General features: G+C 42.9%; 1 protein-coding gene across 1 annotated transcript in view; it reads right to left on the reverse strand.

Annotated features, from left to right (window-relative positions):
• Window positions 1-10990, reverse strand: part of LOC139640230 (alsin-like) — a gene marked incomplete at its 5' end in the record, with an annotated part of 24210 nt that extends 13220 nt beyond the window's left edge. Inside the window, 11 exons of the mRNA XM_071514409.1 lie at window positions 2828-2851; window positions 3772-3900; window positions 4777-4908; window positions 6078-6237; window positions 6832-6897; window positions 7205-7400; window positions 8064-8235; window positions 9680-9895; window positions 10328-10405; window positions 10509-10605; window positions 10822-10990. Of these exons, the coding sequence (XP_071370510.1) occupies window positions 2828-2851; window positions 3772-3900; window positions 4777-4908; window positions 6078-6237; window positions 6832-6897; window positions 7205-7400; window positions 8064-8235; window positions 9680-9895; window positions 10328-10405; window positions 10509-10605; window positions 10822-10990 (1439 nt within the window). The remainder of the gene's footprint in view (window positions 1-2827; window positions 2852-3771; window positions 3901-4776; window positions 4909-6077; window positions 6238-6831; window positions 6898-7204; window positions 7401-8063; window positions 8236-9679; window positions 9896-10327; window positions 10406-10508; window positions 10606-10821) is intronic.
• Between the last annotated feature and the right edge of the window lie 784 nt (window positions 10991-11774).

The following is an 11774-nucleotide window of genomic DNA, read 5'->3' on the forward strand; positions in this document are numbered from 1 at the left end:
GAAGAGAGAGAGAGAAGAGAGAGAGAGAGAGAGAGAGAGAGAGAGAGAGAATCAGTGTGTCAGCTACTGAAACTAAAAGCCAGCTACTTTCACCACTACTTAGCTGTTACTGTTACACACACACACACACACACACACACACACACACCCAGTCCCAAATCCACACCGCAGCCTGGTTCGGTCGAGGCTAAAGCCTGGTTCGGACGGGATTAGATTTCAGGACAAAGTGCACAGAGCAAGTATCTGCTATCACAAGACATCTGTAATGTTAAAAGATTGGAACTCTGTGTCATCAGTCTTCAGAGTGACAGAGATGGGAGTGTCTGCTGTACCATGTGACACACGCAAGCAGCCAAAACCACGGCCAATAAGGAAGTGTCCTCTAACGTCTGCTAGAGTCCGGCTCCAAAAAGACTCCAAACCGCTGAACTCTACGCAAGTCAGTGGACCACAACCCAACTTCTCACTCAAAATATTAAGTCAATACATTTTTTGATGATGTGTCTGAGAAATATCAGTCCAGCCTGGCTGATCGAGAGCAGAGAGAAGACAACCGGACCAGAGTCGAGACTTGCAGACTCAGCGTCCCGGCGGGGGGGTCGGATTCCTCTGGGACTCCGTTTCTAACATTTTTTTCCCCAATAAGGTTTTCTTGGAAGTTTTTCTTTTGTGTGTCTTCCTGATGTTTGTCCTGCGTCTTTCTGTTCTGTGTTTGACTGTTGATCCGTCACATACAGTTAGACTCATTCCTTCCATCTCCAAAGGAAACGACACACTGGGCCTCATGCAGGAGGCGATATACAAACAAATTTTCTCTTATTTTTGTTCGTATCCACGATTTGTTCTTATTTTGTTAGGACCCACTGATTTCTGGGATTCACCAATGTTTTCTTATTTTTGCTCTTCTCTTAGGTAAGAGAAAATTTTACGAGTGGTCGAGAGACTCTGACCAAGATAAGAAAAAAACATCTCGTTTTCACAGTCCACAAATTGTTTGTCCACCGCGAGGAAACATAAGTTTTAAATTTGAGGAACATAAAAAAACGCATGAATATCATATAATCAAATTTAGATTATTATATGTTTTAGAGTAATTATAATGATTGGATTATTAAATTTGTGGGCTAAAGAAATACTATTGGTCCATTGATCCCAATTAAGACTATAAAAACCCTTGGATGATATTGCGTTCATTACTGCTGAAGTTCTTCTTCTTACAGCCTTTTTTTGGCGGCGTCTCTCCAATTCTTGGCCATGTGCCAGAGTATTTGCACACGGCACAACACCTGCCCTTATATGGTGTTTAGGGGGCGTTACCTATGCTAATAACAAACAATCGGCCACGCCCCCTCCAATTTATGATCAAGTGGGATTCATCATTCAGCACCTGGGTAAGAGCAGATTTGGATGGTTAAGAACGTTTGGTGCATCTGGAGTTGACTTCTCTTATTTTTTCTCTTAACAGAAAATTAAGAGAAAATATAAGAGAAATTTAAGAGAATGTTGCTGCATGAGGCCCAATATTCACGACCAGCCTCAGAGACGTCGGTCCAGACATGACTAGTTTGAGTGTCTCTCTCTCTCTCTGTGAGTGTTTTCTTCTTCTTCTTCTCACTTTTATTCTATGTAAATCACATGGAACCATGAAGCAGCCACTGTCTGAGATACATTTCCTTTGGGCTGATAAACGATTTGATCTAAATCTGACAGGAGGGAGGTGGGGTGATGTCATCATAAATTAAGCATGTCATGTCATTTCCGTCCCGTCTGAATCTGTCATGTCAGCGATCTTTACAGGCTGCACACGCCTGTTCCCCCTCCTGTGACACGCCCAGTGAATCACCTGAGCTAAAACTGAACTGACACACTGAGGCTGTCCTTCCCGCCCTGTTCCCGTTCCACAGACAACATATATTTGAACTCTGGTGATGATATGGTATGATACACGATATTATCACCGTTCACCAGGTGGGGATGGAGATCAGTCGGGTTTTTGTCCTTGTCCAAAACAACTGGTATTTTATTTCTTCTAAATTGCGTGTTTTATGTACATTATATACACAATATACATATATAATGCCACTGTGATTATAGGTTTACACGTTTATAAGTGTGCACAATTATGATCTAAGACAGTGGTTCTCAACGTGGGGTCCTGGGACCACCAGGGGTCCTTGAGGGGGTTCCAGGGGGTCCCCAGCAAACTGATGAATTGTTAAACTTCAGCATTATTTAATTTACAAGAAGTGAACACAGTTAGAGAATGTAGAAGAATGATCATAGTTTCATTGTTATCTCTCTACTTACAATACAGATAGTCATGGAATCATATCTAACAATAAAAATATTCTCAGATTTGGGTCAGAGAAACAAAATCTCATCAAATGGGGGTCTGTGGCCCTAATGTGGACTAAATGAAGGGTCCTTGATATGAAAAAGGTTGAGAATCACTGATCTAAGAAACACATGGTGCCGTGGCATTTATCGCGATATTCCCAAAATATCGCAGTATTCGATATTATCAAATATCGGCCCAAGCCTAGTTACACATGACACAGGATACTTTTTTGGTGTGATGACAAGGTGTAAATGGAGTCAACAATCCCATCTCTGTAATGTTGGAGACATTACAGATTTCTTATCCGTTATCATTCCAGATGCTCTGTGTTAACACTTACTTTACACACTCTGTCTGTCCTGAAACTGATCCGAACACAGCTTCAGTCTGTAAAGAGTGTGATGTAACAGTAATAAGCGGTGAGCCGAGGCCGAGCCACTACAGCACACAGCAGGTTAGCTTGGTTAAACTGGTTTCAGACATACTTACAAGGCTCTTAGAGGGAATGGCACCCTGGTGAATGAGAGACACAACGTAAAAAACATGATGCATGTCCAGAACAGACCAAACACATGGGAAGTCTTTGTAAATACATAGGAGGATCCAGCCAAAACCTCTCCTGGTCCAGACCAGACTGGGGGGGGGGGGCTTGTTGTGATTGGAGCATTTCAGTTTGAACCAGTGTAACACAGAAATCTGGTCAGAAGAATTTGGGTGTTCCACTTAAGAGATTCACTTCAAAACAATTCAGCAGCAGGACTAGTTTTTTAGATTTTGTCCAGAATCTGCTTTGTCGGCGTTCCTTTATGTGCTAGAAGTGATTTTCAGACTGTTCCTCCAGATAATGGCAGTGAATGGAGAGAAAAAAAAACAAAAAACACAATTCTCCAGTCTCCTCTACCGAAGCAACAGATCACAGAATCACTGATTTTGGGGGTTTTATCATGGAGGAAGAGACACAACCCAAGACTCTACCAGAGTCACACACAGATTTAAAGGAGATTTACAAAGACTTTCCCTTTACTGGCCCATTCTGACTCAGCTGTTTGCTTCATCAATTTCCTTTCTTGTCCACTCTAAGATCCCAAAGCATCGCTCCTTCCTTTCTGTTTTTTTTCTGTGATATTTTTCTGTGTCCATTTTGGAAAACAAAACAATTACCTGAGGTTCCTCATTCAATATATCTCCAACATAGACTTACTGTATGTTACCTAACATCCTTTGAAAAGTACTGTCATCTATTTTAATTTGTAATATCAATTGTTTTGTTAGAGTAAGGGTTAATTTATTTCAGATCGTGGTGATTTTGTGATGAAAGTCTTCAAATATTCTGTTGTCAGTCTTTTTCTGTGTGTGTGTGTGTGTGTGTACCTGTGTGTGTGTGTGTGTGTGTGTGTGTGTGTACCTGTGTGTGTGTGTGTGTGTGTGTGTACCTGTGTGTGCACCAGTGCATCGTTGAACAGTATGAACCAGTGGTTGGAGAACCTGCCGGCGTTCTGCAGAGTCAGAGATCTGTTGCTGCTCTCACACACCACACGACGCTCCGGGAGACGCAGGACGTCCTGACACACACACACACACACACACACACACACACACACACCACACACACACACACACACACACACACACACACACACACACCACACACACACACACACACACACACACACACACACACACACACACACACACACACACACACACACACACACACACACACACACACACACACACACAGTTAGAATACACAGGTTTTCAATGTCAGTGCACCCCCCCGGGGCCTTTGCCTTCGCTGCCCCTCCCTCCCTTCACACTTCAGAAACTCACTCCCCACATTCAAAAATAAACTCAAAACCTCCTTTTCAAAACTGCTGACACGGAACAAACCATCATCATTGTTTTTGATTTTACTGTTTTAATATGCATACTCATGTCATTATTTTATTATCTTCATTCATCATCATTATTATTACTATTTTTAGTACCAATTGTTTTATATATTTTATAAACAGGAACAGACTTGCAACTTGTCAACTGGAAATATCAAGGATCCATCGGAAGGGAAACTCCCGAGATTCACTTCCAAAAAAGTTTTGAAAAACGACAGAAGAAAAAAAAGACAAATCTCCTAATGTAATGTCAGTTGAGAAATTAACACAAAATTGTATTTATTGGGGGGTCGAGTCATATGACTTGGACTCAAGTCACAGTTTGAATGGACTTGACTTGATGCATAAAGAGAAGACTTGAGACTTGACTTTGACTCTGACTTGTACTCTGATGACTTGAAAAGGTTTCTAAAGTCTTGACTTGAGATCTTGTGTTTGTGTAAATGACTTGGATTGAAAGTGATGAGATTTGTTGTAAATTTGGTAACGGTTCAAAATCCGATAAACAGCAGATCTCTTATGAGTTTTAAGTGACTTCACACTCACAGCGGTTCTTCCAGAGTAAGTCCTCCAGAAGAGGAAGGTGGTTTCTGCCTCCTTCTTCCTCCTCCACAGAGAGAAAGACAGAGTCTCATACTGACTGCAGCCATGATGGAGAGACATGTACTCTACTGTGGACTGAGAGAGAGAGAGAGAGAGAGAGAGAGAGAGAGAGAGAGAGAGAGAGAGAGAGAGAGAGAGAGAGAGAGAGAGAGAGAGAGAGAGAGAGAGAGAGAGAGAGAGAGAGAGAGAAATGGTAGAGAAATGTAAATGGGGGAAACGCCATTATCTGAATGGATACAATTGAATTATTATTGAATGTTTCTCTCCTCTTTCATCTATTGCCGATAACACTGATATTTATGAATTCTTGTTTAATGTCATCTGTTAATGCATATAATGTTACATGAATATACTCTACTACTTAGGCAATAGATTTCTAAATAAACTTGTGAAAGAAGTGTGAGGAGAGAAAATAAACTGTACTGACACTCTGTGTGAATGCAAATGAACAATGGCAGGTTGCATAACACACTGCCAAAGTTATTCCAACATGAGAAAGTAGGAAGAGAAGGCGAAAGGGAGAGAAAAAGAAGGAAGAGCAAAAGAGAGAAACAGGAAATGAAAAACAAACAAACAGAAGGACAAAGGGGGAAAAAAGCAAAAGAAACAGTAAAAACAAAAACACAAAAGTAACAATAGAGCAAAAGAAAAGAAAACAAAGAAATTGCAACAAAGGTAAGAAAGAAAGAAAGAAAGAAAGAAAGAAAGAAAGAAAGTAGAGCTGCAACGATTAATTGATTAGTTGTCAACTATTAAATTAATCGCCAACTATTTTGAGAATCGATTAATCGGTTTGAGTAATTTTTGAAGAAAAATAAGTCAAAATTCTCTGATTCCAGCTTCTTAAATGTGAATATTTCCTGGTTTCTTTCCTCCTCTATGACAGTAAACTGAATATCTTTGGGTTGTGGACAAAACAAGACATTTGAGGACGTCATCTTGGGCTTTGGGAAACACTGATCCACATTTTTCACCATTTTCTGACATTTTATAGACCAAACAACTAATCGATTAATAGAGAAAAAAAACGACAGATTAATCGACAATGAAAATAATCGTTAGTTGCAGCCCTAAAAGAAAGAAAGAAAGAAATTGGAAAAAAGAAAGCAAAAAGGGAAATTAGAAAAAGATACTGCAAAAATGGAACAATTGCTCAAAAAAGAAATAGCAAAAAAAGAAAAAAAAAAAAAAGTGAATAAAACAGAAAGGTAAGAGGTGACAGACAGAAGCAGCTCGGTCCTCACCACATCGTAGCAGGTTGCCAGTTTGAGCAGAACTCTGCTGTACTGGTGGAGCTGCTGCAGCGGCTGGTAGAACAGCCAGACCAGATCCACATCACCGCTGACCGACTGGTCCTCAACACACAGCTGAGAAAACCAGTCCTGATGAACCCCCAAACACTGACTGAGGGGGGGGGGGCAGAGAGAGAAAACGAGAGAGAGAGAGAGAGAGAGGAGGAGAGAGGGGAAAAAAAGGACTTTAATAATCCTCAACATTTTCCTCTAACTTTCTGTCTCCTCTCTCCCTCTCTCTAACTCAACAGTGATCCAGCCTCTATCCAGTTCATGAATCTTCTCCTCTGTCTGTTCTAAACAGCCGGTGTCTGGTTGCTCTTTCCTGGGAAAAAAATCCTCTGCCACACAGGAAGTGATGCGTTTTACGTTTCCGGTTTGTTTGGAATCAACAGAAGAAGAAGAACTGGGTAGTTAGCATGAGCAGTGACAGCCACTGTGGCTGAACAGACAGAGAGAAGAGAAACTCAAACTGCATCAACAGGGACTCCAAGCTCCGCCCACACTGTTTGATTGACAGGTGATCTGTGGGTAGTGCAGTGCAGAAACACCACAGTGAGGCTGAGGGACAAAGATGGAGACTGAATTTAAAAACAAATACAAATTTCGACTTTGACTTTTGATTTAGGCTTTTACTTTGAAGTAACTAAACCAGGCGAGGCGGGTGGGGCAGCAGGTGAATAAAGTAAAAAATAGAGGATCTTACAGTGAGAGTTTATGGAGGGACTGGAATCCACCCATCACCTGGAAGTTTCCTACTGATGAACAATACCTATAGTACAGTACAGAGAGAGAGAGAGAGAGAGAGAGTGAGACAGAGAGAGTGAGTGAGAGAGAGAGAGAGAGAAAGAGAGCATGAGTACAGGAAATATTAAAGATATGTGTAGCATTGTTAAATATCAAAATATCAATATTCACTGATACCTTGGTCTAATGACTGTAAACCAATCAGAGCATGGTGGAGATGATCATTGGTCTCAATTATAATCAATTAATTTTCTGTCACACTCGCTCTGTAAGAATATGCAGTATATGAGAATGTGTTTCTGTGTCCTGTGAGACAAAACGGTGAAACTTGCTCTTTATAAGCGTCCAGGAAGCGGTCGGCGTGCGTCAGCAGCGGAAGGGAAGTGACATCACGGCACCGCACGTCCCGCAGGAAGTCGCTGAGAGAGGCGGAGTGCCGGCCGGTCAGGACGGCCAGGCGGACAAAACTCTCAGACAGAGAGAAGAAGAGCCGGCTGCAGGGCTGGGGGAGCGATGGGCACACGCTCTCTGTGGGGGGGGGGGGGGGGGGGGGACACACACGCTGTGAACTCTGGGAAGTGTAGTGCAGAAAAACTACAGCAGCAAACACTTAGCAACAAAGATGGAGTAGGCTTAGGCGATATCCAAAATTTCATATTGTGATGCTGTCCTGTCAAAATATCGCGATATAAGAGGTTATCGGGGGGGTGGTGGGGGGTTTGGTATTTTATTGTATTTCTTCTAATAAATCAAATTTCTAGGCGATTAACAATAATAATATTAATAATGTTAATAATGATCTTACTATTCGAACAATTCAAACAAAAACTATGGCCATTTGGTGTAATTTGCTCATTCCTGCTATTTCCAGGAAAACAGGCTGACTGTGGAAAAGGGAACCTACTTCAAAATTACCAGTTTTTCACTAACTATGACTGTTTTTTTGTACTATCCTATCACTAACAGATTAGTGATTTCTGATTTCTAAGTTTAAAAGTTGGCACATTTGAGATCTAAACAACATATAGTGTCGGGGGTGGGGTGGGGAGGGGGGCAGGGGGCGATATTCAACACCGCGAAAAGTATCATGATATTGCAATATTCAGTATTATCGAATATCGGCCCGAGCCTAAGACGGAGCGTTAATAAAACCAGAACAGGGTCTGGCAGGTCACCAGGTCCACCTCTCACCTCTGCTCAGTATGGGGCGGAGGAAGACTTTCCTGACGCTGCTCATCCAGCAGTAGAAGTGTCTCTCTCTGGAAGCCAAGTCGTGGATCGCTGAGATGAAACCCATGACGTTCTGGTCAGCCAGGGCCGCGCAGCTCTGACCGCCGCTACACACACTGCTAACGTAACCCATCTACACACACACACACACACACACACACACACACACACACAGAGGGAACATGAATACATATACTGCTGGGAAATGCTGTGAAAGTTGTCTTTAGAAATACAGGATTGACATATTGACTTTCGCTGCACATGTAATTTCTGGTCCAATGCTGGCCTCTATCGTTCAGCATTGTCATAGCAACAACACTCCGCCCTCCGTAGAGCGAGACCACCATCAACATGGTGGGCAGGTCGGACTGTTTCACAATCAATAACAATGAACGTCAATCATGTTTTGCGCTGTTCGTTTGTTCCATGGACTCTTGCTGTGATTAGGATCCTGAGATTTCAACAATTCCTGATTTTTGGAACATATCAAAAGGTAAGGAGTCGCTATTTTGTGAACCCTGAACTACCCTGATCTACCCTGATCTACCCTGAACTACCCTGGACTACCCTGGACTACCCTGAACTACCCTGGACTACCCTGAACTACCCTGATCTAGCCTGCACTACCCTGAACTACCCTGAACTACTATGGACTACTCTGGACTACTCTGAAATACCCTGGACTACCCTGAACTACCCTGGACAACCCTGAACCTCCGTGGACTACCCTGGACTACTCTGGATTACCCTGGACTACCCTGAACTACCCTGGACTACTCTGATCTACCCTGAACTACCCTGGAATACCCTGGACTACTTTGAAATATCCTTGACTACCCTGGACTACTCTGAAATACCCTGGACTACCCTGAACTACCCTGGACTACCCTGATCTACCCTGGACTACCCTGGACTACCCTGGACTACCCTGGACTACTTTGAAATACCCTTGACTACCCTGGACTACTCTGAAGTACCCTGGACTACCCTGAACTACCCTGGACTACTTTGATCTACCCTGAACTACCCTTGACTACCCTGGACTACCCTGAACTACTCTGGACTACCCTGGACTACTCTGGACTACTCTGAAATACCCTGGAATACCCTGGAATACCCTGAACTACCCTGGACAACCCTGATCTACCCTGGACTACCCTGGACTACTCTGAAATACCCTGGACTACCCTGAACTACCCTGGACTACCCTGATCTACCCTGGACTACCCTGGACTACCCTGGACTACTCTGAAAACCCTGGACTACTCTGAAATACCCTGGACTACTCTGGACTACTCTAGACTACCCTGGACTACCCTGGACTACCCTGGACTACCCTGGACTACTCTGAAAAACCCTGGACTACCCTGAACTACTCTAGACTACCCTGGACTACCCTGGACTACCCTGGACTACCCTGGACTACTCTGAAAAACCCTGGACTACCCTGAACTACTCTGGACTCTGCCCAATCTCAAATCGTTGCCACATCAGACTTGAAAGATGTGCAGTCTGTCCCCAGCTTTAGTTCTTGTCATTTCTGTGCCTGGACTCAGTCCTAGTTCTGTCAGACTGACCTCCATGCAGAAGGGCAGCAGGACGGGTCGGACCGTGTACGATTCCGCCCTGCAGGGTGACCTTTGACCCTGGGATGACTTCTGACCCTGGGCTGACCCCGCCTCCCCCAGCCGGCCGCAGTAGAAGATGATCGGCTGTACGCAGTCTCCGTCGGCCAATAGGAGGGAGTGGCTCTGGCCGGCTGAGACGTCCCACACCCTCAGACCCTCAGACAACTACGGAGGCCCGGCAGGGACAAGACAGCGTGAAGTTAGTTATTTACTGGACTTCTGTAGATCTGTTGGTGTGAATATGATGCACATTTTGAATATCATACGCTGTATATTCACACATTTCTTTCCTACATATTCTCATATTCTTCCTTATTTGTTGATTTTTTTATATATATTTTTCAATTATTTCATAATTTTTTTTTGGTATATTTTCATATTGGACATTTTTTCTTTGAGTATGTTCTACAACATGTTCTACATTCTATATGAATGAATAATGAATGAATGAATGAAGGAATGGATGAGTATTTGAACAAATGAATGCATGAATGAATTAATCAACATTTCAATTAATAAATGAATGAATGAATTGATGAACGTTTAAATAAATGAATGAATGAATGAATGAGTGAATGAATGTGTATGCTGCAGTACCTTGGCCTGTTGAGGAACAGTAACAGGACTGTTGACGTGACCAAGCTGTCCGCACATGTTGCTGCCCCACGAAAACACCTGCAACACACAGGGGCAGTCAGGACGTGTGTGTGTGTGTGTGTGAGTGTGTGAGAGAGAGAGAGAGAGAGAGAGAGAGAGAGTGTGTGTGTGTGTGTGTTACCTGGCACTGAGCAGTAAGGGCCAATGAATGGTGGGAACCTGCGGCGACTTTGATCACTTCCTCTCCTGTCAAACTCTTAATACACAGAGGCTGGAGTCTAGAAACACACACACACACACACACACACACACACACACACACACACACAGTTGAGTCTACAGGTTTTTTAGAACTTTATTTTCTGGCAGTGTTAGTGCCTTGCTCTGCACATTCAGCTACAGAACCCACTGGCGAACCAAAGATTAATTTTGAATTCTATCATTTTCTATTCTATTCTATTGTGTGTATCTTATTCTGCTGTGTGTGTGCGGACCTGGCCAGCTGGTCTCCGTGGCCCAGCTGCCCCTCGGCCCCTCGGCCCCAGCTCCACACCTCTGTGCCCAGGCTCGGCAGCCCGTCTGCAGCCTCGTCTGCAGCTGCAGCCGGGGTCCGAGGCCTGGGGGACGACCTGCAGCCCGGGGGCCGCCGCCGCCCCGGGGAGCCTGCAGGGGAGAGACAGACGATGTTAAAATACTGGTAACACTTTGTTATCTTTATTTTTTAAAGATATTTGGGGGTATTTTAACCTTTTTTTGCGGTAGAGAGAGACAGGAAGGATTGGGAGAGATTTGTGGCTCAGAACAAACATTAAATCTGCATCATTTTGGAAGGAGGGTGTATATATATATATATATATATATATATATATCATACACAGCTGACCACCTGCATTATCACCAAATCATCATTTCATTTTTAGAATTTAGAAATAAAAAGTGAAATATTATGTTTTCTACTGTAAGATATTATGACAGTACGACAAGCAAAATCGTAAATAGCTCACAAAGCTTGTGAAGAATACAACTTCCAGCTGTCAAGACAGACTGGGGAAAACGTAGAAGTTGGATTTTTCCTTGTGTAGGAGGAGAAAAGTTCTGTCCATGTTGTTGTAACTCCTACTAGTCAATAAAGGACACAGATTACTTAATGTCCCTTTAATATCAAATTATTATATAACACTTTAATGACAAATCAAAACTAAAAACAGATGTCCATATCTGTGATGGTGTAGTCTACTTTAGTTTCATTATAAAAACTGTCAGTTCTGCAGCTCAGAAGCTGCCAGCAAAACTGTAAAAGAAGAAGTTAGTTTTGCTGATCACCAGTTTCCCTCTGAGGGTTAAATCACGTGCCGCCCGTCTCTCTGTGTGGCTTTAATATCTGTTTTTATCTATAACCTTTATACTTTTATTTCCAGGATATATAATTGGTAAAACAAAAAATGAA

The sequence above is a fragment of the Centroberyx affinis genome, unplaced genomic scaffold, assembly GCF_046629955.1.
Source record: "Centroberyx affinis isolate AG114_WGS23_722 - 3 ecotype Tasmania unplaced genomic scaffold, CSIRO-AGI_Caff_v1 ptg008729l_1, whole genome shotgun sequence".
NCBI lineage: Eukaryota > Metazoa > Chordata > Actinopteri > Beryciformes > Berycidae > Centroberyx > Centroberyx affinis.